The sequence below is a fragment of the Pleuronectes platessa genome, chromosome 2 (assembly GCF_947347685.1).
Source record: "Pleuronectes platessa chromosome 2, fPlePla1.1, whole genome shotgun sequence".
NCBI lineage: Eukaryota > Metazoa > Chordata > Actinopteri > Pleuronectiformes > Pleuronectidae > Pleuronectes > Pleuronectes platessa.
Genome location: NC_070627.1, coordinates 28219169 through 28246613, shown reverse-complemented (window position 1 = coordinate 28246613; position 27445 = coordinate 28219169). Strand labels below are relative to the sequence as shown.

At 42.1% G+C, this 27445-nt stretch overlaps 1 protein-coding gene across 1 annotated transcript in view; it reads left to right on the top strand.

Moving 5' to 3' along the window:
• Positions 1-27445, top strand: part of LOC128446590 (copine-9-like) — a 211097-nt gene that overhangs the window by 85790 nt on the left and 97862 nt on the right. Inside the window, exon 4 of the mRNA XM_053429640.1 lies at positions 1634-1737. Coding sequence (XP_053285615.1) covers positions 1634-1737 — 104 coding nt within the window. The remainder of the gene's footprint in view (positions 1-1633; positions 1738-27445) is intronic.

Here is a 27445-nt window from a genome sequence, read left to right as displayed (position 1 = left end):
TCCTGCCCATCTGGCTCCAGCTGGACTAGAGACTAGGAGGCTTTCTCTTTGTCTGTACACTTCTCTGTGTGTGTTCGTAGATTTGCTGTTTAATCCTCTCTAAGCCTGCCGGGTATATGTCATATCTGCACAGAATTAAAAAGTGGGCTATCCGGATTACAAGAACAGTGGTCTCTCATAACAATTGGACTTATCGTACACTTTATCACATTCTCTTTTAATTTTGAAGTTGCCTGTGAGTAGCTCATCTTCACAGGCAGCTGAATCTTCCCTTCTCTGGAGTGCAGGACCATTGCAATACATTAATTTTGTTCCATGCCCAGCACCTTTAGAAACGGTCTGTGTCCGACATGTATATCCTATCATTTATTTCATCATAAACTCATACATTGTTTCTTCAACTATAAAACTGCCACAGAGCCCAACAATCTGAAGACGGGTGGCTGTAAAACTGTGATGTCAAACATTCTCAACGTGTTTTTTATTTCAAATTGTTTCCCACTTTATATACACAAATCTGACAAAAAATGTGAAATCATAATTCAGCCCATTCACATTAAAAGTCACTCATGTCATTCTAAATAATAAATCATATATTTATTGAAAAAAATGTATTTCCAAGTATGACATTATTTTAAAGCCCCATTTCACCTCTTTTAACTGGGCTTCTTAGTTTGTCTCTGAAAGATGAAAAAAAACCACATCATCATGTGACCCTGCTCTTACTTTTCTCTCGTGCGGTTTCATTTTTGTAATATTTTCTGTACCTAAACAACCAACTACAAAGTAGACGATCAACTTCCTGTTTACATGCCCAGTGTACATGAATGATCTTATGATATGTGTTTCCAGTTGTGTTATTAAAGATTATTTCTAATACAGGGCTAAAACAGTCTCTATATAGACCATTGTAATCTTACCTAGCCCTTTTTAGATGTAAATGTATGAGATATAGTGGGTTGTCTGTCTGCTGTTAGGCTAATATGCAGAGGAATTTTACTTTGAAAATCATTCATGGTTGGGATGACAAACCAAGAATGGTTAGAATGAACCACAACAGAAAGGTCAGATCTAAACAATGAAGCTTTGTCAAGTCGAGGGGAGTTGCAGATTTAGTTGATAATTCTCTACAGGTTTGTTACGACCACAAGCGCTTTTACAGTTTTCATACTATCATTTGATATGCTGTTAAAAATATTGACCGTAGCATACAAATTTGATTTCTAACAAATAAAGTGGTGAAGTTGCACACAGCTGTTTGACAGCAAAGACAAGAGATATCTGGATTTTTTCGCCAACCCAATGCAAAAATACAAAGCCAACAATCAGATACGTTGGACACTGGCAGTGTTGCCAGAATTTAAGCTCTGCTCCTTTTTAAATGAAACCTGACGGTAACAAATGATCAGACTTAATGTTGGGAAAATTAGATTTTAAAACAGATTCTGTGAGTTGCCGGATTTTTAAACTGCCTGCTCTCCCTGGCAGCTCTTCCTGGCTGTCGTATGTCATGTTTGCTGGGTGAGAACACAACATTTAGCGTCATCCTTCTACAGTATTTGTTGTGTTTCCCGAAAATAAACAGATTGTCCGGCATGGTGTTGATTGTCCTTCCTCTGTGTCTTTTTTCCAGTTTGGTCGGACCGAGGTGATCGATAACACGCTGAACCCCGACTTTGTGAGGAAGTTTGTCCTAGACTTCTTCTTTGAAGAGAAACAGAACCTTCGCTTTGATGTGTAAGTAGGAACATCTCCACCTTTTCCTTCCACTGTACCGCTGTCTCATTGTTAGGGAATGACTTCAATCAAGCCTCCACCTATTCTGGCCTGCAGACTCATATCCACTATGTTTAGAATCACCCAGTCAATTGATTATCATGAAAGTATTTTGACTGGATGAGTCTCATCAGAGTGTTGGATAGTAAATCTGCTTTATAAAAATTTTCCTTGACTCTTTGCAGCACTGTAAAACTCCCAAAAGCTACATTATTTGTAAAATACAAAGAATAATGTCAGTGCTGACAAAAAACCATGGGGCTACTGTGCCTCAAGAAGTAGAACAGAAGGTTGGTGGTTTGATGCCCGGATCATCCAGTCTGCTTTCTGGAGTGTCCTTGGGACTAGATACCAAATCCCCAATAACCACTGATGGCTCTGCTGGTCAGTGTATGAATGTTGTGTAAAAGAAAAACTGCTGCGTGTTGAAGCGTTGAGTGAATGTGACTTGTGATTGCAAGCGTTTTAGGGGTTTATAAGACTACAAAGGGTTATAAATAAAGCCCATTTACCTGTAAAGTCTCCTGTAGGGTGATAATTGACTTAAATGTCAGAAAGAAGACTTCCTGGTGTCTTGTCCACTCCAGGGTGTGACATCAGGGTGACCATCCAGTTTCCTCCTCCTACACACACACACACACACACACACACACACACACACACACACACACACACACACACACACACACACACACACACACACACACAGACACACACACACACACAAATCAAGCCCTATGAACATAGCCAGGCTCTGAGAGACAATATTCTCAAAGAATCATCAGAAAGAGAAACTGCAATCTTGTCAATACATTTTTCATAGTGTAACAAAATCTCTATTTCCGCTTTAATCATCCACTGTAAGTAGATTGCTTTTATTAAATGTTTATGCCAAAATTATAGCTATAAAATATGAAAAAAATAATAAGTTAGTTTAATAGATCCAGTAATTTTTCTTGCTGGGTTAAGCCACAGAACCAATACGGACAGGACCAGACTCAGAGGCATCTCCTCCACAAAAGAATTCGGCCATGGGGGACTTTTTGTTATGTCTCAATCGCACAAAACTCTGCGCTGCTCTTCCCTGGGATACTAACAGTACACATACCAATTGTGAGGCAAACAAGTTTCCGAGATATGCGCTCAACATGGTTCATTATGGAATTAGAAGGTAGATGTTCGAGTAACATCAGCCAGCGACAACAAGAGCGGAAGTTTAAGAGACATCATCTTTATTCTCTGTCTGTCTGTTGCACTTAGTTGCATTGACCTTTTTATCAATACATCAACTTTATAATATTTGTTTTAGTTTTAGCACAAAAACACCTGGATGGAAATAGCTACTGATTTAGTTTCCCTGCTTGAAATGGACAGAACATATCACCAGATACTTAAAGCAGAAGTTCATCCGCATCTTTTTGTTTGATTCTATAGCTCATTGTTCATCTTAAAGTTGTTTTGTTTGGTTCAAAAATATATATCAACATGTTTAAGAGTATTTACAAGAGAATTGGGAATCCAAAAGGAAATTTACATTGTGAATCTGCAAATGAGGAAATAAAATTGGTGTTGTAATGTTCATTTACATACAGAATGTGCACAGCTTCTCTGTATATACTGATCCGTCTCAAACTCTGTGAAGTCAGTCACAAAGGAGACTGAAGGTAGACACACGCAGACAAGAGTGAACACTTCGACTTTCACCTTCATTCTCGCCACACTGGGGATCGATGACCCCACAGGGGCTTCAAAGAAGAGACTGAGTGAGCGGTCAGGTAGAGGAAGAGGACGGAGAGGCCCCCGACGATCACTGTGTGGCAACAGTGAAACTCGTCAACACCATGGCATTGATGGAACCAATCGCAATCCTCAGTCAATACCTACAGAAGCTGCAGTCTGAACTGATATGTTAATTAGCAGGCTACACATTTGACGTGTGTATAGAAACATTGTTGACTGGGATGTATAATATGTGTTTTTCAGGTAAATCAGCAAATAATCAGTTATATAAAAAACACTTCCTCTTGAAAATGAACTAATTTGATTTGATACAATTGTTTTTACATTGATTAAATATCAGTTTATTTATCAAGCTAAAAATGTCAACAATAGCAATATAGCAATTTTTTTTACAGTGTCGTAGCCTTTTCAAAAAAGTGAAGAGAATAGCTCACTAATAACTATTATAGCAGCAAATACTATGCAGCAGTGTTGATTAAATATGTATCTGGCATACAGAAATAACATGATTGCTGCTGCAAGAATATTTGATACGATGAATGCTGCTTTTTTCCAGTGAGAGAGTTAGAGAAAATCTGTAAATCTGTCTGTTAATTCTGATGATCCAGGTTGGATAGTCACTTGCATCTCTGCTCCCAGAAAATGTTTCACATTCATACATTTAAGAGTAGTCAGTAGTGATTGGCTGGATTTCAGCCCTGATGTAGTTGGATTGTCACATCTCTGCAATAATCTATGATATATTTGCTAGATAGATAGATTCCTTATTGTCACTGATTATCAATACATTACAAAATTGCATTTGGCAGCAGTCTACTTAGCAGTATATCTATTTAGAAAACTTATGAAATAAGAGAATCAAATTAAACATTGTTCTACGGGATGGGTTGGGGTAGGGGATGTGACCCAGAGTCTGACTGAGGGGAGGTTGGGGAACAAATGCTGACCAGGATGTGAGGGGTCCCTGCTGACGTTGACTGCCCGTCTGTGTAGCCAGCAGGGGGGGGTTTAGACCCATGGTCTGCAGTTTGATGACCAATTTGTGCAGATTGATGGTATTTAATGCTGAACTGAAGTCACAAAAAGCATCCTGACGTAGGTGTTGGGATTTTCCATGTGAGTGATCAATGTGAAGTGCTCAGGAGATGGCATCATCCAGAGATCTATTGGGGCTGTATGCAAACCGATGTTGGTCAAGATTGCAGCCACGCAACTTCTTTCATGTAGAATATATCTTTGGTGAAGTTTGTGCTGTTGATCAATTACAACCCGTCATGATGTTGCTGACCGTTGAAGGAACTTGCAGAGGAAACCATAGTGGCTGGCTCACACTGGCCCTTAGCTCACCAGCTATAGTAGTTCACCAACTAGCCCTGTGATTAGCTGTTCACCATGTTCCCAGCGTAAAGCACCACATATGCTGTGAAATAAATGTAGCTGTGTCACAAGGCCTTTTCATATGACTGAGATTAGAAGACTGTGTTAGCCCAGGGGAGTAGACCTAATCCATTTCACATTTTAAAATTGAATGAGGAAAGAGAATAAGCTGCGAATGAATTCAGATATCAGAAAATCAACTGCATTGTTATTCTCGCTGCATAAGAGTCCAAGTTTTTCGGGGCGCTGAGCACTGAGTTTGAAGCTCTGCTCCCCTGGGACAGCAGCCGCCCTGCTTAGTGAGGAGTCTTAATCTCCTGACAAAGTAAATCACTAATGCTAAATTATTAAGTAATGCAAAATATAACACACACCTGCACACACACAAACACTTCAAAGATTTGTGTTGTGCATCACTGGTTTTGACACCGCAGATGCTACATGAATCGCTGTCCTTCGAACAGGACGCTCATTGTTTTTGTTGTCGCAAAACTCACATTTAATCCATTTGACTTTACTTTCAGTGTTTTCACTTCACTAAGGAGGAAAGACTGAATTAATCAAATTAGTCATGCAACATGTAACCAAAGGGACAAAACTGAATTATTATTGGTGTTCCACAAAGCGCTCAAAAGTTATTATTCAATTTTGAGGATAGAGCACTGAATAATCACAAGAGAATAAATATAAAAATGTAAAACATAAAATATCAAACATCCGTTTTCATGATAGAAGCTTTTTTCACACATTTATGAGCAACTTTTGCAGAACAAAAGAAACCAGATGTTTGAATCCTTAATTTAATAAAACAAAAAATAATAATGCTGTAACTCAAGATTTGCCCATGAAAAAAAAAAACACATCAGAATTTGAATGGTAAACATACCAGTTGTGTGCAGATCGCAGATTTTTAATTTCTAAATTAGATGAGAAGTAAACCTGAGTTTAAAGAAAGCCTGACTGCAGACTTAAATTCCCAGAATCGAGGAGAGCAATACAAATGTCCTCATGTCTTGAGTAAAGAATGAATCTAATTTAGACTTTTTTATTATTTCTTTCATCATACAGTATGCTAATGGGGGACAAAGACAGAGTGCAGACAGTGTCTTTATAGTGGCTTTCAATATAAAACCATTTCAATATGTTCTATATTCTAAAGTATTCTACTTTAACCAGCCATTCAAGGATACAGCATAAGAGATTCTGGTGTGTGACAAACCAGTAGTTCGACCGTTTGCAGTAATACACAACTGTAAATAATACAATGTACTGTACCACACTGGATGCAGAACAGAAAAATATCAATCCAGGTAATGTTAATATTTAGTGTTAAACAATCTAGCTACAACCAACAATTGCATCTTTAATTGGAAATGGTATCCACATGCTCAAACAAATGTTCTGTTAATCCTGGATTGACGGAAAAAGCACAGCAACATACAGTATATCCATATTTATTCTATACAATATATTACTAAATACGTACGTTCTTAAGTATGAATATAAATGTATGTATGACTATAAATGAGTGAAACAGTGAGTGAGTGATCAGCTACATGTATTTATAATTAAGCTTTATATATGCATTCTACATACATTCATAAAAGGAAGATTAATATTTGGCAGGAGATGATGTTCAGTGTTAAACGTAATTTACAATCATTTCTATAAAGACAACAGTGAACCTCACTTTTTGGACCTGGATTGCCTTGTGTGGTAAATTACTGTTCATCCTAACCACAGGGTAGTTATTCTGATTATATTTGTATTTGTAATAGACATTGTAGGATTATGCAAATCTATTTGTTGCTTTTATGCCAGACAAGTTGTTTGCATGTTACCAACATGTGCTGCAGGACCAGCAGGATCACAGTGTGAAGCTATAACACCTTATCAAGACAGATTCTAACTCTGTGCCAAATAAACAGTCCTAATGACCCATCTGCCAGGCTATAAGTCAAAGTCATGCAGCCATGAGGACAAGAAGCTCAGTCAGATTGTTTTCCAGTCTGAAATTCAGTTGGTAACCTGAACGTTGGATTCACTATTTCTCTCCACATCATCTATAAGAACAAAACAATGTAAAGGTCACCCACAGTATAATCATAGGACAACATTTCACCATGATTCATGGCAGATCAGAACAGTAGGAATAATGTTACGGGGAGGAACTTTAGAATAGGAAACAGCCAGAGTAAAGTGGTTGGATGAAAAGCTGCAGGAATAAATGTTTTAATCAAGGAGCGTCCGAAATAACATCCAGTTAAAAATTCCTTTTACTGTTATTATTCCTTGACGACAGCTGCTCACAGTACACACAGCTCAGTGTTGGGACCTACAGCCACAGAGAACCATAAAATGAGGACTGGTGGAAGATTCCACTCCAGCCTAAAGTACGGGGGGGGAGCAGGCTACAGTTGGAACTGTCAATGACCCCTGCTGTGTCTCTAGCCGCGCCTCAGATTTTGAACTCTGACCCTCCTATTGGCCTAAGACCCTTAACCCTGCTAGAAGGCGGGAGTTACCTCTAAGGTGCTATTTAAGGGCAAACACACCGAAAATAGTTCTTTCCAGTTCCACTCACATTAGAGCTAGCATCTCCAGTTTAGTTCTCAGTGATTCACAGGACACAAAGGAAACAAACTTAACAGCTGTTTGATTTTTCATAAGTTTATTTTAAACTTATCTTTTCGTAGTTTCACTTTTAGTTTAAAGCTACTTTTTTTTCTAATCCAGTTTAAGCTTAACTTATCCTTTTTTAGTACATCGTAAGCTTATTTTATCCTATTTTTACTTAAAGCTTTTAATCTGAATAGCGCGCGGCAGAAGCTCTCCCTCACTCGCTGGCCGAGAACAGAGACACTTTCCCCGCCATCCACGGACAATCCGGCGACGGTTGTTCCTTCCTGCAGACGGGCAAAAACCTTGCCAAGGAGAACGAGAAGCATTCTCTCCGAGACGGGCAAAGACCTTGCCAAGGAGAACGAGAAGAATCCTCTCCGATTCGGCCCAGCGCAATCTCGCCGTCGCCCCCAGCGGCTCCGCGATCAGCGGCCCGAGGCCAGGACATCATCCACTTCCTCCTTCCGGGATTCGCGCTACTCCGGTCGTGCACGAAACCCCGCGAAGCAACACGAAGTAAGAGACATATGTCTGGGCAGAGTCTAGTTTAATAATTAGCGTGTTTTTGTATATGATTGTACTTTTATAGAAAGACCGCCGTGTCGATCTTATTGTGAAAAGCGCGCGGTGACGATCCGGCGCTTCCTGTTTGATTCGTGTTTCCGTCAGGCCGATCTCACAGAAGACGTGCATCTGTTAAAAGACACCTCTTACGTAGCTGGATTGCCGGCCTCACTGTGTGATCGCCTCTGACGGCGTTTTTAAGATCATCTCCGATCTGTGTTACTATATGTTTCTCTCTTTCTCTCTATTGTATTCTCTCACATCCGCCGACATACACATCCTCGCCCACGCACCCACACATAGTCGCATTACATATAGTCATTCTGATATCAAGGAGGGCCTGAACGCACCTCGACGCCATTCGGCGCTAAAGCTAAGCTAAGACAAAGAATCCCTTTGTCCTCCCTCGACCTTTGTCCCACGTGTGTTTAAGTCGGCCATCTTTGACCATCTTGACTCTAAGTTACGTGGTCCTTCGACCATTGATTGCAATACACATCGAGGCCCGCCCTCCATTCGGACTCTAAATTCCTTAGGCGACTCCGCCATTTTGAGTTGTAGTCCTGGTGTATATTACATCACCAATTTTGTAGTCAAACCCCCAGGGTTAAGCCGGCCCTCTTAAACTTCGTGAGTCATCGACCCCCCTTTTTCCCTCTCTCTCTCACACACACATACACTTCCCCCCACTCACACACACACACACACGAACACACACACAGCCCTATCAGAAGGATGGCAGTGTGATCAATTGTGCTAAATGTGCTGCGACTGTATTGGATATAGCGGATTGTGTTAAATGAAGAATCATTTGGAACAACTTTGACTTTTATATCTTTTTAATAAACCCCTTTTATACTTAAAGTATTCGAATCTTGTGATTATTGGTGCATATTTATGTGAACACAGTTGGATAACGATAGCCAGTGCTTGAACTCAAACCCTTCATCGTTTATTATATAATCCCTAATATTAACTATTGAGATTATTAATTTAACTTTATCAGATGAGACTGATACTTATAGACTTATTCGTTGGTCCCTGTAACCAGGGTGGTGCCCCTTCTCGAGTATTAATATAGATAGTAGCATTCTTAAATTGACGATTTTATTGTTGTGACTAATTATTTCATTATTCTTGGTTGATAACCTTATCATTATTAATTGATAGCTTGTACTTTCTAAATTGATAATTACTTGTTTTTCATTAGTAGTTGTTATTCATTGATTGATTATTCTTAAAGTTTACATTAATTATTTAATTATTCTTAATCAATAAACTTTATCATTCTCAAATTAGTGATTTAATAATTCTTAATTGTTGAACTTCCTTATTTACTCATTAATGGTTTTATTGTTATTTGATTACTGATCATCTTCAATTAATAATCTAATTATTTTGTTTAATAAATAATCTTTATTGTTTCAATAATCATATTCCATGATTATTGATAATTAGCCAACGTCGAGTCCCCCTACTATTGCACAACATAAATGGTGCCCCGTGTGAGGGTATCTTATTCCAACTGTGTCATAATATCTATGTACAATAATCCAACTTAGTTTTCAATATATTGATTTTTCAATAAGTTGATTTTCAATAGAGTAATTTGTTTCAATAAATAGATTTTTCAATAAATTAACTTTTCAATAAGTTTAATTTTTCGATAAATTGATTTTTCAATAAATTAACCTTTCAATGAATTTAATTTTTTCGATAAATTGATTTTTCAATAAATTAATTTTTCAATAAATTTAATTTTTCAATAAATTGATTTTTCAATAAGTTAATTTTTCAATAAATTAATTTTTCAATAAATTAATTTTTCAATAGTTAAATTTTTTAATAAATTTAATTTTCGATAAATTGATTTTTTCAATAAATTATTTTTTTTCAATAAATTTAGTTTTTCGATAAATTGATTTTTCAATAAGTTGATTTTTTTAATAAATTAATTTTTCAATAAATTAATTTTTCAATAGTTAAATTTTTCAATAAATTTAATTTTCGATAGATTTATTTTTCGATAAACTTAATTTTTTTTTATTAAATTTAAATTTTATTAATTTTTTTTCTTCTTCCAAAATTAATAATTTTTATTTTTTCTTCTTTCTCCGAAATTTCAAAATTGATCATAATTGATTGTTAAGAAAAAATATTCAAGAGATTTATTTTTCTTTTCAAAATTTTATTTTTGATTCCCTTAAACCTTTGCCAAGCAGGTATATTAGGGCTTTGCGTAACCGTGGTTGGTTGCTGACCGCATTTTCAGTTGTTAGTAACTTTGATTGGAGATTTTCTGCATGTTAGTTTTGATTTTGAGATTAATTGTTGCTTACTAGGTCTAGAGGATTGAGCCGCCGAGCTATCCTGCCTAAAGTTACGTGATAGACACAGGGTAGAGCTCACCTGTGTTTCTGATCGTATAGTGCAATTTAAGATTGTTACCCGCTGGTATCCCAGCGAGCTTAAGTAATCCACTGATTGTCTTATAATACTTAGACAATGAGTAACTCTGACCAAAGTGGGGCGCAGGCCTCTTCAAGGCCAGACGACATGCCACATTTGGTCGCAGATCTGGTGAAGCTGTCGGTTGATGAGGTGAGTGAGTTCAGTGGTTACGATGTCAGTGCCTGTGATGACAAGATAAAGGAAATAGTCACGTACATTGAAGACCCTTTTGGCCCCCAACGCTCAGTAACCAAACTTCTGGGCCAACTGGCCATCCTGTACGACCGCCGATCCCAGATGAAAGCCAAACAACACTCTGACGAGATCAGTGCCATGGAAGCAGTACATCAGGCAGAGCTTAATGATAAGTCCCATTTGCAAGTGAGGAATTCCTCTTTACAACAGGAAGTTGATAGGTCCCGTGAAGAATGGGACCAGGCACTGCAGGAGTGCGAAAACCTGCGCGAGCAGGTCAAACGTCAGAGTGAAAGAGAGGCAAGATACATAGGAAACGGTCTGTGGCCCTCTGGAATGGAAACAAGGTCAAGAATTGACACCTTATCCGGAGAAGCCAGTGAAGTAGAGACACCAGAAGAGCAACTGCAAGCACGGCCACGCCAACGTCAGGTGGCCGAAACTGATTCACCCTGGCTTATCAATAACGTTGATCAGAGATCCACCCCGGCCAATGCAAGGACGGAGCCAGCAGAAACCCCTAGGAGCACAGTGACTCTTGACCATCAGGCAACACCGAACGCCCGTCCAGCTGACGTTGGAAATCAACTCACCTTAGAAAGGGCTCCCCCTGTACGAAACTTACCTGCTCCATATCAGGACGACGGAAGAACGCCGCCCTGGATGGCTGAAGGATATTCACAATCAGGGAGGAACCCGTCTAACAACCATCCTCCACCTACCACGCAGGCGGCTGAACGATCTGGTTCTGGGTCACATCCGAACTGTTCCACCAATCCGAAGGCACGCCAAGAAGATGGTTTCTATGACCAGCACCAGGAAGAACCGGATTCGGATGACTCTGAGCACCATGAAGCACCAGTGGTACAGGGAATTCGCACCCGACAGATCGAGTCCCTGTCTAAAGACATCGATCGGTTCGATCCCGACGTCCGAGGGTCCAACGTGGACGATTATCTTCGTGAGGTAGAACGCTGCCTCTTGGACATAACCAACCCCTCATCCAGAGAAAAGCTGAAGCTAGTCTGGAAGACGACAGCCAGAAACGTCCACGCCTTCATGGAAACTCTGTCACATAAGGTCAGAGACAATTATTTCGACCTATGTCAGGCCCTGCGCGAAGAGTACTCACTCTTCACCGACCAGGCCTCCGCAACCCTCGGTGCCTTCGCTGTCCTGCAGAGGAAGAATGAATCTCCGAGGGAATATTACAGACGTCTGAGAACGGCGTACTTCCAAGGGCGTAACGCCCCCGGGCTGGAAAACGACACAGCTTTCAAATCCTTGTTCCTGCACAATCTCCACGATAGTGTGCGATATGATGTTACCATGCACTGCAGAGCTGGTGACCACTCGATGCAAGAGATGAGAAGGTACTCTCAACTAGCCTGGGAGACGCGAACACGCCAAAACAAAGGACAAGAACAGGACGTCAGGGTTCTGGGGATCCAAGCTCAACCCCACATGGATCTGGCGCTGGAGGGTAACGAGATACCTCTGGCCAAAACACACCACAGGAGAGAGGATCGTGAACGTCGACCCGTCCAACAGGATCCTAGAAGGAACCAAGAAAGGGAGGGGTCAACCCAGCCCCGCAACCAGAGGTCACAGCACCTAACAACCTCTCAACAGAGAGGCAGGGATTGGGCTGAGCGAGGACGCCACGAGAAGTATGACAACAAATATCCCAAACAAGGGAGGTCACAAGAACATGGGAAGAAACAGGACCCATGGAATCCGCAGGATAATTGGAAGAAACAGGACCCATGGAATCCGCAGGATAATTGGAAGAAACAAGAACATGGGAGGAGACAGGGACCCATGAATCAACAGGAACGCTGGAATCAACAGGAGCTCCCTCCACAAAGGCATCAACAGATGCATCCACAAATGGAAGATCTGATACGCCGATGGGTGTCAGAGGCAGTAGGGAAACAAGATGCCTCTAAGATCCCCACTGCACCGCCGGGTCCCCCAAAGAATCCAGACGGTGGTCCCCCATCAATGTGACTAGAACAGGTGTCCGCCATCCCCACCTCCAGAGTGTACTTTGTCGGTTGGGGAAACTCAAGCACCACTAGACCACACCCTGAAATCTTCACTACAGACACTGCTCCCTTCTTAACTTTCTTGGGCGACCTTGTCCGGAAAGGCAACGCACAGCGCATATATACCTCAGTGGTAATAGGAGGCTGCTTCAGCTCCCTGGCCCTACTTGATTCAGGCTCGGAAATCAGCCTGATGTGTGCTAACACTTTCTCCCAAGTCGAAACAACCATGTTATCCCTTGGAAAACCCCTGCAAATTGAAACCTGCAACATTAATATCACCAGCTACACTCAGGACCAGTCACCCATCACAAAACGTGCCTGGATCGATATCACCTTCCAAGAGATGAGTCTGGCACATCCCATCTACATCTGTTCCATCGACACAGAACCACTGCTCATCGGTCAGGACCTGCTGGATCGATTGGCCCCGCTCATCGACTGTCATCAGGGACGCATTTGGGCTCAAGTCGATAACCCAAAACCTCTCGAGCCTAACGCCAGTCCTCCCATTCAAGTCACTGCCATCCAGACACCCAGCAGAATCTCCCCGATGTACCTGCCCCTTCCAGAAACGGACTCCAGCCCGAATCCCATCAGGACCACGGCAAGTGGGCCCGGGCCACCACATGATTCAGGAAACACTTTCAGAACCCATGATTCATTCCTATGTTCCTTAAACAATGAGAACCCGTCATTATACGTTCCCCGCATCAAAGAAGACGTTTTCCTAAACGGCATCCTGACCTCCAAAACCCTAGTAGCACTCTGGTCCGAGAAATCCGCAATCAGTATGGAAACGTACACTGATCTGTGCAGACTGGAACCCCCACCTCTTTTTGTGCGACGCTGCCACCGACTTCTCTCAGCAGAGATACCACAGACCCCTATCAAAGCGACTGGAGTGTGCGCTATCTCCGTGCGAATCGGAAAACGACAGATCTGGCACTTCGTGAGCGTAGTAGCCCAACTTCCCTTCTCATTCTTGGTAGGAGCAGATCTTCTCATCAGACTTGGAACACAAGTGGACACCATAAACCAAGTTTTGTGGTCACAAGTCAACGCCGAGAGCTACTGCCTGTCCAACGACCCAGTCCAGATGCTCTCTGGACAAACGATTCCCCAAGCCTGCCAGGTCGCCAGTGAGGTTGACATGGTCATTCCTCCACGAACCGCCGGGGCCCCGATCCGACTTGAAATCCTCAAGGGACAAAGGTTACCGGGTCCGCAGGCCTTCTTCCAACCGCTGCCCTCCTTCCAGGAACTCAACCTGGCAGTCTGTGGCACGCCACTGCTGGAAGTGAACCACCGAACGACGTATGTGCTTGTGAAAAACCTCACGCACTGCCCCGTTCAATTAAAAGCACACCAAGTGATAGGAATGTTGATTGACAGCTCATTCCACGATTTCGAGCTGACGATACCGGTCATTGGGGAACTTCCCCCTTCTCTAGCCAAAGACGACGCCGTGGATCAAGTCCTTCACACATTCCCAACCAACATGATCACGGTTATGCGTCATGAGTCACTGCAAGATGAAGCCATTTGTGGAGCCTCCCTGACGACAGAAGGGGACATGATGGTGTATGCTCTAGCAACTCAACCAGGGCAGGACAGCCCAGGGGATGCACAGGCTGCAGAACTATATCCCGGGTTCGAGGCTGAGATCAGACAACAACTAGAGAAAGCAGATGCCCTGACAACAGACGCACAGAGGAAAGTGCTCCGGGATCTGTTCCTTGACTTCCAGTCAATTTTCTCCAAAGACTCTACCGATTGTGGAGTCACTGACCTCCACATGGTGCGTATCCCCACGGATCCAAACGCACCTCCGACCTTCGTACGTCAGTACAAAATCCCATTGGCAGCCTACGAGTCCATTCAAGACATCCTCGACACCCTGTTAGAGAAACGTATAATCAGGGAATGTAATTCAACTTACAATTCACCCATTTGGCCAGTGCTAAAACCAACCGGAAAATGGCGTCTCACCATCGATTACCGTCCTCTGAACAAACAAGTCCCCCTGTCCCGCTGGCCCATGATTCACCTTGATCAAGAGCTAGCCAAAGTAAAAGGAGCCACGTTCTTCTCCACCGTAGACGTGGCAAATGGATTCTGGACTATGAAGGTAGACCAAGCCGACCAGTATAAACTAGCTTTCTCTTTCGGAGGTAGCCAGTACACCTGGAACCGGTGTCCTTTCGGATATTCAAACTCTCCATCCGAGTTCAACATCTTTCTCCACAAAGCCATGAGTGACGCCGCAACACGTGGAAATCTCATTTATGTGGATGACATCCTCATGAGGAGCCAAACCTTTGAGGAACACATAACTGAGATCCGACATGTCCTCAAGCAACTGTCCAATGCAGGAGACAAGCTGGCTCTCACCAAAGGCCAGTGGTGTCGCACCAAGGTGAAATATGTTGGCCTGATAGTCGGCGCTGATGGCATCGAACCCCAAGCAGGGCGGATACAAGCCATCAAAGACATCAAGGCCCCCAGTCGCCTAACAGAACTCAGAAGTTTCCTCGGGGTCTGTAACTACTCCCGCCAGTTCATTGAAGACTACGCAGAGATAGCCAGACCTCTCACCGAACTCCTGCGCAAAGACAAGCCCTTCGAGTGGGAAGAATCCCAAGAACAATCTTTCCATCAGATGAAAGAAAAACTCTGTTCGGCACCCTGTCTGGCCTACCCAGACAAAGACAAAGAGTTCCACCTCGAGGCGAGCTTCTCCTCCCACTGTCTCAGTGCGGCCCTGGCACAGAAGTACGACACCGACAAGCGTGTTGTGGCCTACGCCAGTCGACCCCTTAGCGGTGTGGAAATCAAATTTTCAGACTGTGAGAAAGCACTCCTGTCCACAGTCTGGGCTGTAGAACACTTCCGCAGCTACATCGGAGGACAGAAGGTCATCATAGAGACGTGCCACCAACCCGTAGCCTTCCTGAACAGCCAAAGACTGAGAGAAGGACGGGTCACAAACAGCCGCATAGCCACATGGATGATGGCACTGCAAGGCTACGACATCGAAGTGAAATACGCCCAAAACAACAAGATGGCCCTGGGTAAAGGCTTGGCGGAGTGCCACCATTGTGATGAAAATGAACAATCAGACCCCATCTCTCTCCCAACAACCACTCCATCACTGCCTTCCAACCACCGTTATTATGAAGAAAACGTCTGCGAAGATCTTCCCAAGGTCTATGTTGATGGCTGCTCGTTCCACCACGACAGCCAGCTCCGGGCAGGAGCTGGCATTGCCTGGGCCAACTACAGCAGCAGCGAACCAACTCACTACAAGCTAGGGCCCAAGACCAGCCAGTACGCAGAGATCGCTGCTATACTCATCGTCCTTCAACAAGCAGTCAAGCTGGCTATAACGCAGTTGGTGATCTGTTCAGATTCAAACTATGCCCGTCACAGTTTCATCTCCCATTTTCCCTTATGGAAGGAAAAAGGAATGAAAAATGCCAGGAACAAGGAAGTCAAGCACTCAGAACTCTTCCTGACCTGTGATCAGTTGGTAACAGACCAAGGGCTGATAGTTTACTGGAAGAAAGTCAAAGGTCACTCCCAACTAGCTGGACCAGACAAAGACGGCAACGACGAAGCAGACCGACTAGCCAAGCTAGGAGCAGACGAAGGCGTGCACTGGGAACTACAGGGCGATGGACTTCAAAGTCCCCAAAACTGCGTAGTGAACGCGATCACCCGACGACAGGCAAGGGAGCGACAAGAGAACCCCCAAGCCTGCGACCAGATCCTGCATCTGGGTCGTAAACCTGAAGATACAGACTTGGTTGCAATGCAGGAACAGGATCCCGTCATCAGTGCCATCCGCCAGATAGTCGCGACACCTCCCCCGCAAGACTCCCAACCATTCACTGACCAACCCAAGGAGGTACGGGCATATCAAACGGCACTACCCCACCTGAAGATGGAAAAGGATCTGCTCATCTACACCCGTAATGGCCAAGGACCAAACCGGTGGGTCGTTCCGACCAACCACCGGGGGGTAATGTTGTCCCACGCTCACGATTCCCTTGTCGGTGGCCATAGAGGTTACAAGGCTACTCTAAGCACCCTGCAGCAAGTCGGGTACTGGCCATCAATGGCCCATGACACCCAATCATACGTCCGAGGGTGCCTTACCTGTTGCCAGTTCCAACCGTCATCACCACTGAGTCGCGCCCCACTTCAAGGAAGGGGGGTCTCATTTCCATGGTCCCAACTTCAGATCGATTGGATTGGACCGGTCCCAAAGTCATCACGAGGCAACAAGTACCTGCTCACCGTTACTTGTGCCTTCACCAAATGGGTGGAATGCCTCCCAGCGTCCAATGACACAGCCGTCATCACAGCAGTCCTACTGCTAAATCATGTGTTCAGTCGCTGGGGCCTACCACTTTCAATTGATTCGGACCGCGGAACCCATTTCACATCTCACGTCATGACCTCCCTCTGCGACATACTTGGAGTTGAAGTCAGATTCCACATCTCCCATCACCCCCAATCGTCAGGCCAAGTAGAACGTGCCAACCGGACCATTATCCACATGCTGAAGAAGTACGTAGGAAGCAATGGAAAGGACTGGGACGTAAAACTTCCCCTGGTGCTGATGGCAATCAGGTCCACCCCGCACCGCTCCACAGGTGTCACCCCCTTTGAGATGATGACAGGAAGACAAATGACTCTCCCCCTGCATCTGTTGTACCATGCGGAAGACCTCAGCGTTGTGACCGCATACACTGCACATCAGTACGTGGCAGAGCTACGTGACCATCTGAAGACGACCTTTGCACTGGCACAAGAAACTCTGGAGGCCAGTGTGAAAGCTTCAAAAGCCTACTATGACAAGAAAACCTCCCACCATGAATACGAAGTGGGTGACAAGGTTTTCTATTTCAAGTTCATAAGACCAGTGGGGGTCTCCAAGAAATTCCTCCCCAGCTGGATAGGTCCCTTTGAGGTCGTGGGGAAACTCTCACCGGTAGCATACCGAATCAGGATCCCGAAACAGAGAAGACCCCCCACGTACAAATGGGTCCATTCAAACCAGATTAAGCCATACCATCCTTCCCCAATCTCAGGAGCAGAGGCCTACCCCACGTCAGAAAGGGGGGAGGCAGCCCAACTCTTAGATGAAAACCACTGAACCACTCACAGCATCAATAGTCGCATGCGTAAAATTCAACCCACCAGCATGCATTAATATAAATCTTCATTCCATTTTCAGTATTAACTAGGGTTATTTGTTTCAAATTTAAGTTTATGCACAAAAACGAAGGACATACATTGGATTTGTCCCAGCACACCCTTTATCAGGGATGTTACTGATTACCTCTGTGGTCTGCGAGCCAATGCCCCAGAACAAAAGTGCCAAGGCAGCATGTCCACCAGGAATGAGGAAACTCCTACAAGAGTAGAGCGAGCTGGTGACAAATGGTTGGTTAACACACCCGCCACTGAAGCCATAATGGCCTATGACCGTCATGATTCATCCACTAAACTAAAGCTGTTAAACCAGACGATGTTCTTGGTGGTTCCTCAAGGAGCCACTGTACATATTGGTGACATTGTCCTCCATCATCTCAACTCCGACAGACACGACACAGAGATTGAGATCATGGACGCCTTTCAGGGTCACAACCTCACAATTGACACCGATATCCAACAACAGCTTTTAGCTGAAGGAACAAGGGAGGTAAAGTTCCACGTTAGATCAACTGGACTTACCACCGAATTTGGTAGACACTTTCATCGGACAGCAGGAATTACAGAGCATCCCATTAGCATGGTCGCGCTGGTACTGCTCCTTAGTGGATGGGTTATTACGATAGGTGTGGTTTTCTTTCTGCACAGATACATTCAGACACTCCAAGCGAAATTGGACTCACTCCTTTTCATTCCCAAAAGAAAGGCTAAGATAGCTCCCCGGGCTACCCAAGACATCCCACTAATTTAAGAAATTTCTGTCTGTCTCTCTTGCGCCGTTTTTCCTTTCCTTTCTTTTCATTTCACCTTTCGTATCAATTCATAGGTATGTTACAATTACTGCCGAGAAGAGGGTGTGAAACTGAAATCGTGTGCTGTGTTTTTAGGAATAGTAGATAGTCTCTCTGCCTAGATTTTGCCTCTGTCTGCCCAGACATAAATGTCTCACTCTGTCAAGATTATGCCTCCGTCTGCCCAGACATATATGCTCTCTCTCTGCCGAGGACAAACACCTCATGTAAAATGAACTGACTTTTCACTCTTCCCACTTCACTCAAGGATTATCCCATGGATTATAATTGGACTGTTGACCCTTGTTTGCTCTGAAAACCGCGACTAACGTCCCACTCTCCAGACCAAAGGGGGGATGTTGGGACCTACAGCCACAGAGAACCATAAAATGAGGACTGGTGGAAGATTCCACTCCAGCCTAAAGTACGGGGGGGGAGCAGGCTACAGTTGGAACTGTCAATGACCCCTGCTGTGTCTCTAGCCGCGCCTCAGATTTTGAACTCTGACCCTCCTATTGGCCTAAGACCCTTAACCCTGCTAGAAGGCGGGAGTTACCTCTAAGGTGCTATTTAAGGGCAAACACACCGAAAATAGTTCTTTCCAGTTCCACTCACATTAGAGCTAGCATCTCCAGTTTAGTTCTCAGTGATTCACAGGACACAAAGGAAACAAACTTAACAGCTGTTTGATTTTTCATAAGTTTATTTTAAACTTATCTTTTCGTAGTTTCACTTTTAGTTTAAAGCTACTTTTTTTTCTAATCCAGTTTAAGCTTAACTTATCCTTTTTTAGTACATCGTAAGCTTATTTTATCCTATTTTTACTTAAAGCTTTTAATCTGAATAGCGCGCGGCAGAAGCTCTCCCTCACTCGCTGGCCGAGAACAGAGACACTTTCCCCGCCATCCACGGACAATCCGGCGACGGTTGTTCCTTCCTGCAGACGGGCAAAAACCTTGCCAAGGAGAACGAGAAGCATTCTCTCCGAGACGGGCAAAGACCTTGCCAAGGAGAACGAGAAGAATCCTCTCCGATTCGGCCCAGCGCAATCTCGCCGTCTCCCCCAGCGGCTCCGCGATCAGCGGCCCGAGGCCAGGACATCATCCACTTCCTCCTTCCGGGATTCGCGCTACTCCGGTCGTGCACGAAACCCCGCGAAGCAACACGAAGTAAGAGACATATGTCTGGGCAGAGTCTAGTTTAATAATTAGCGTGTTTTTGTATATGATTGTACTTTTATAGAAAGACCGCCGTGTCGATCTTATTGTGAAAAGCGCGCGGTGACGATCCGGCGCTTCCTGTTTGATTCGTGTTTCCGTCAGGCCGATCTCACAGAAGACGTGCATCTGTTAAAAGACACCTCTTACGTAGCTGGATTGCCGGCCTCACTGTGTGATCGCCTCTGACGGCGTTTTTAAGATCATCTCCGATCTGTGTTACTATATGTTTCTCTCTTTCTCTCTATTGTATTCTCTCACATCCGCCGACATACACATCCTCGCCCACGCACCCACACATAGTCGCATTACATATAGTCATTCTGATATCAAGGAGGGCCTGAACGCACCTCGACGCCATTCGGCGCTAAAGCTAAGCTAAGACAAAGAATCCCTTTGTCCTCCCTCGACCTTTGTCCCACGTGTGTTTAAGTCGGCCATCTTTGACCATCTTGACTCTAAGTTACGTGGTCCTTCGACCATTGATTGCAATACACATCGAGGCCCGCCCTCCATTCGGACTCTAAATTCCTTAGGCGACTCCGCCATTTTGAGTTGTAGTCCTGGTGTATATTACATCACCAATTTTGTAGTCAAACCCCCAGGGTTAAGCCGGCCCTCTTAAACTTCGTGAGTCATCGACCCCCCTTTTTCCCTCTCTCTCTCACACACACATACACTTCCCCCCACTCACACACACACACACACGAACACACACACAGCCCTATCAGAAGGATGGCAGTGTGATCAATTGTGCTAAATGTGCTGCGACTGTATTGGATATAGCGGATTGTGTTAAATGAAGAATCATTTGGAACAACTTTGACTTTTATATCTTTTTAATAAACCCCTTTTATACTTAAAGTATTCGAATCTTGTGATTATTGGTGCATATTTATGTGAACACAGTTGGATAACGATAGCCAGTGCTTGAACTCAAACCCTTCATCGTTTATTATATAATCCCTAATATTAACTATTGAGATTATTAATTTAACTTTATCAGATGAGACTGATACTTATAGACTTATTCGTTGGTCCCTGTAACCAGGGTGGTGCCCCTTCTCGAGTATTAATATAGATAGTAGCATTCTTAAATTGACGATTTTATTGTTGTGACTAATTATTTCATTATTCTTGGTTGATAACCTTATCATTATTAATTGATAGCTTGTACTTTCTAAATTGATAATTACTTGTTTTTCATTAGTAGTTGTTATTCATTGATTGATTATTCTTAAAGTTTACATTAATTATTTAATTATTCTTAATCAATAAACTTTATCATTCTCAAATTAGTGATTTAATAATTCTTAATTGTTGAACTTCCTTATTTACTCATTAATGGTTTTATTGTTATTTGATTACTGATCATCTTCAATTAATAATCTAATTATTTTGTTTAATAAATAATCTTTATTGTTTCAATAATCATATTCCATGATTATTGATAATTAGCCAACGTCGAGTCCCCCTACTATTGCACAACATCAGATATCCCATATCCAGCAGAGGTGATTACAGCTGATGTACATGTGATACACAATAAATGCCTGGGTATGTCAGTAAATAAAATAATATCAATAAATATGTAATTTAAATGATTAAGTTGCTATATGAGACAATAACTGATTGTATTTTTCGCTCATCATCAAGACATGTAATACTTCATAATCTTATATAGTTCTTGGTCAATGATATGTCAGTGAAATCTTGTTTTTATTGGTAACTCTTCTGTTTCACACACAGCCTCGAATTCCCACACATCAGGAGTGATTAAACACAACCTTAGAAACAGGAATAAATGGAGTTGAGCCTGTTTCCAGCGTGGCCCAGATATGGATTATACTGAGTCCCTGGAGGATGCTGTGGTCTTCCTGATGTGAGGTTGTAAGAGGGGATTCCAATAAAAGGGAGCCTTCCAGGAAATACATTATTAATATCCCATCTCTCCACCTCGGTTATTTTTAGCCTACGGAATCACAATAGAAAGATGTGGAGCCAAATGATATACAGTGTGGTCCAAAAGTCTGAGACTGCTTCACTGGATATTTGTCAATCAATCAATCAATGTAATTCAATTTGTATAGTCCATAAAAACAAATCACAATTGTCTCATAGGGTTTAATACGTTGCACATACAGACAGTAGTCTTTTAAACAGTATGGAAGCGTTTTCACTGGATATTTTTTAGAGAGCGAGTGGTTGGTTATTATAAATTAATCAAATCTTCTTCCACAGGTCCGAGCTACTTCTAATGCTACCAAACAACATGTTCTGTACTAGCTGCTGCCATCCAACAAGTCAATCTAATGATGCAGTTACAAATAACGGATTGTAGCTAAAAATAGAACAACATGATTAATTAATACAATAATAATAACATAAATGCTGCTTAGTGTCTCAGACCTGATGATCAAACTTAAAAATTGATGTTGCTCTGAGACCATTTCACTTCCCTGTTCTGTTTTCTTCTAACCAGAACTACTAAACAGTATGCATGACCATAACGTTAAAAATCTATATGTGAAACATCTGTAATTCAGGTTATTAACACATATTGAACTGAATCTACTGAGTCAATGTTTTGCTTTTACAATAAGGTGAATATAAAACTCTTGTCTCTTCAGAGAAATTATCAAATCCGCCTGTGGACGGTAAGCGTGTGACAGGAGGGCAGTACATGTGAGTTATAGTATTTGGACAAAAGATTACAGTCCTCTGAATTTACCACGGGATTAATAAAGTATCCATCTATCTATCTATCTATCTATCTATCTATCGACACAACATTGCAGCTTAAGGAAGCTGCTGCATCATCTAGACCTGTGGTATTGTGAGCTAATTAAAGACCCACCTGAGAATTGAACAAATACCAGCTATTCTAAAAGAGAATGAACCTAAGGTCGAGAGTGCCAATTCCCCCAGCACAGGTGTTGCAATCATGGCTTATTGTTGAAAAATGTAATTAAGACTGTTGTCCATTTTATTTCTCAACCCTAAAGGAACGAGTCAGACCATAACAGAGCGAGCGGTGATGTGTAATTAAGCTTTACATGTGCAATATACAGACTTAAATAATGAATAAAAAAAGGCCTCATCCACAAAGCCATTTGAAAATGTAAATCATATCATGACCAGCTTCACATTTTGATTCACACTTTGTTAAATCAATCCCTTTGCATCTCCCCCTCCCCCTTTAAACCACTGATATATCATCTTAGAGGTACCAATATCTCAAATTAAATCCCAGAAAGGTGTATAATATGGGCCCTTAAAAGTCCTGCAACCTGCCAACCTGCTGTTTGTGTTATGGATAGACTTACAATGTAAATTAAAAAAAAACTATATTAACTAAAACATAGCGAGGAACACCGCAATGTAGCAAATTAAGTAATTTAATTTGATGATGCTGTTTGTCGTCTCAGAATATTTAAAATGTCATTAAAGCTAATGAGTGTCCTTTCCCCTTATGCCCTAAAGGTCACACTAAATAAAATGTTAGCTCCACTCATAAAAAGTTTAGAAATGTAGAATAGAGTAATTGAACTAATCCAAACTTCCCACAGTACCCAGAGACTAAAAAGTACTGTTTTTTGAATGATGATTTGCAGAGCCAGCCCCCAGAGAGCCTGAAATTTTGCATAGCAGTGATGCGATTCCGCTAATCACCCCCATGGGGACTATATGATTCAGCTTAAATTACCTCACTGCATATTTTGCAGGGAATAATGCTCTTATTGCGTATACATTTCTCAGCATTAATCCAAGAAGAAGAGGACACCCAAGTTTTTAATAAACCAGAATCTCCATAGTGGTATATGGGATGATACACCCTGAATCCTTCATGACAGGTTCTGATTACGAGCAGTGCTTGGATGTCGATCCACAAAAACCCCCAGTAGTTTTACATTGTCTGATTGGAATCCCACTGTGAGGCATGCACAGTGAAATACAAAGCTATGAAAGAATGGAGTGATATGAAGAAATATGAGGGTGACGAAACCCAAACTGTATTCATTGTTCACTCTCATTTCTGATACAAAGCCCAGCTCCCCTGCCGCCTGCCATGTAAATGAAGGTCATTAGATTTTTTTTGCAGCTCTGTTTGCACCTCCGCACTCAAATCTAATTTTGTCATTGCTCATAGGCTTATCCTACTGTGTGGTAATTTCATTTGATCCCACCCAAACTCAGCACATAGGGCTCATTGTGATGTTGTTCGAGAAGGAGACTTAGAAAGTGAGCGTGGGGGGTGGGAGAGATTTCAGCTGAAGTCGAGGAGCTGAGAGATTGTGGACTAGTGGTGATTCGTTGGATTGAGCTAAAGGACAGAAGATAGAGATGCAGTATAACGAAAGTGTGTGTAGGGAGTTATGGAGTGACTCTTTTTAATGGCAGAGAGCACTGCTTTTGGCACTTTTAGGCAGGCTGCAGTGCCACAGTTGGTGGTATATTTAGATAGTGACTCTCTTACATTCACTCTCAATTCCATTACTCTGCAGCTTTTACGCTCCTCTTCAAGGCCCTATAACCCAACACTGATGCTATAAAAATATACCCAGAAACCAGCAAGAAATTAAAGTGATTCTAGTGAGTACTGTAGTTATACTCGTTTTCCAAAATAAGTCTTCCATGCCTTTTAGATCAGCATGACAATAAAAGGGGGGGTGCATAAATTCTGAAACTATAGCATTCCCACCTTTTCCTAATGCAGGATGTGTTAATGATTCCCTTCATGCTTCAGTGTTGTGTCACTCTCTCTTCTGACCATGCATAACCCCCACCTGTCAGCACAGCTCTGCAAGACTCAGGGCTGAAGAATGAAGGGAGAAGAGAGAGAAAACATAATGAGCAGGTGGACAAGAGAGATTCTGCTAGGGGAACACTGATACAAATGCCACACAATATTTTTGGCAGAGTACATTAGCTGTTGCCTGGATAGGATTCATTGACAAATGCCAGGGGATATGTTGCATTTGTGTCATATCGGCCAGTGCTGTACAAATAGTTACATGCAGTGTGAAAAAGCAGGTCATGTGAACATGCATGATGCAATTCCAAGTCAAAGACAGATCAAGAATATCCAACAGCAACAAAATCTCGCAGTTTGCGAAAATAACTACAGAGTAGAGGCCTGTGTACGAGGATTTCTAACTATGACCACTCACTCCCAGAATGTGTGTGTCCACTCCTAGGCTGCTCTCATCCTGATCACAATGGAGTGTCATTGATTTTGTTTCTTCTCTCATCCTGCAGCGAAACCACAGGCGTTTACTTTCTGAAGTGTCTGATGTTCTGTCCTGTTTTTGACAAAAGAAACAAGACCTTTGAAATAAAATGTTGCTGTTTGTGTCATGGATAGAGCTGGATATAGTAATGATAATAATAATCATAATCATAATAAAATTATGTTAGCATGCAAATATATGCTAATTAGCAAGACAAGGCAACTTTATTTCTTTTATTTCAACATGAAGACAATTCAAAGCGCTTTACATAAAATATATAAGACATCAGGACAGATTGTAAAAGCATAAGACAATACAACAGGAAGCATAACAAATTTGAAAGAGTTCATTAAAAAAATAAAAAGAATAAGAAATAATAAAAAAAGTATTGTACAATGCTTTAATGAACCTTTATGCATTGTCTAGTTGAGAATGGAAGTCCTGCACGGTCTAAAATGGTCATTACTGTCAAGTTGCTGTAATTTGAGTCTGTAAAGCAGATGAAAATGTGTCATTGCAAATCATCTGTGTATAAAGAAAACCATAAAGTAATTGACGGTTGTAATTCTTACCATTTTATAGAATAACAAATACATGTTAACAACATATCATTATGTCAAAGCAAACACTAGAAATTAAAGGTTAAGTGTGTAGGATTGTGGGGGATTTGTTGACAGAAATTGAATATAGTAATCATAATGATGTTTTTATTAATGCTAAATAAAATAAGAATTGTTAAGATTTTGTGTATGTTTGAATAATCATTTAAAGCCTGGATTTTCTTTCACAGAGCTCACCATGCATGTTTCCACATTAGCCTGAACGTACAAACCAAACCCTGGCTAAGACCCTCCGTCTAATCCAGGGGTGGGCAATTCATTTTCTCGAGGGGCCACATGAGAAACATGGACAGTTGTGGAGGGCCGGACCAATTAGCTGAACTCAATTCTACTCATAATAATTTGATAAGCTTCTACAGCTAAGAGAAAATGTTATGGTTAGGCAATGAAAAAGTGAGGCAGGCAAAGTAATAACGCCAATAATATATCACACTTTAATCAACATTTACAAGAACAGTTGTGAACAAAATATGCAATTTTTTTGCAGTATTCCAAAGATCAGCTTTAAATTAACTGTATACAAAGTGCTATTACTATTTGCATATAGTCTTATCACCCCATTGGCTGGTTGTTGTTTTTTTCTCTTGTTAAGTGAGAGAAATCTAGTCTGTTTTGGGCTTGAACAAGTGCACTGAAGTCAGGTTGAATATCTGAGGTGGATATCTGAAGGACAGCTGACAGGTGATCATCAGTGAGAGAGGATCTGTATCTGGATTCGTTAAACTTCATCACAGAAAATGTTTGTTCATACAGTGCCTTGCATAAGTATTCACCCCCTTTGGACTTTTCTACATTTTGTCATGGTATAACCACAGATTAAAATTTATTTCATCGTGAGTTTATGTAATGGACCAACACAAAATAGTGCATCATTTGGAAGTGGGGGGAAATATTACATGGATTTCACAATTATTTACAAATAAAAATCTGAAAAGTGTTGAGTGCATATGTATTCACCCCCTTTACTGTGAAACCCCTAACAAAGATCTGGTGCGACCAATTGCATTCACAAGTCACATTTGCAAGTCACATAATTAGTAAATAGGGTCCACCTGTCTGCAATTTAATCTCAGTATAAATACACCTGTTCTGTGACGGACTCAGAGTTTGTTGGAGATCATTACTGAACAAACAGCATCATGAAGACCAAGGAGCTCACCAAACAGGTCAGGGATAAAGTTGTGGAGAAATATGAAGCAGGGTTAGGTTATAAAATAATATCCAGAGCTTTGAACATCTCTCTGAGAACCATAACATCCATCATAAGAAAATGGAAAGAATATGGCACAACCGCAAACCTACCAAGAGGAGGCCGTCCACCCAAACTGAAGAGTCGGACAAGGAGAAAATTAATCAGAGAAGCAACCAGGAGGCCCATGGTTACTCTGGAGGAGTTGCAGAGATCCACAGCTGAGGTGGGAGAATCTGTCCACAGGACAACTATTAGTCGTCTACTCCACAAATCTGGCCTTTATGGAAGAGTGGCAAGAAGAAAGCCATTGTTGAAAGGGATCCATAAAAAATCCTGTTTGGAGTTTGCCAGAAGCCATGTGGGAGACACAGCAAACATGTGGAAGAAGGTGCTCTGGT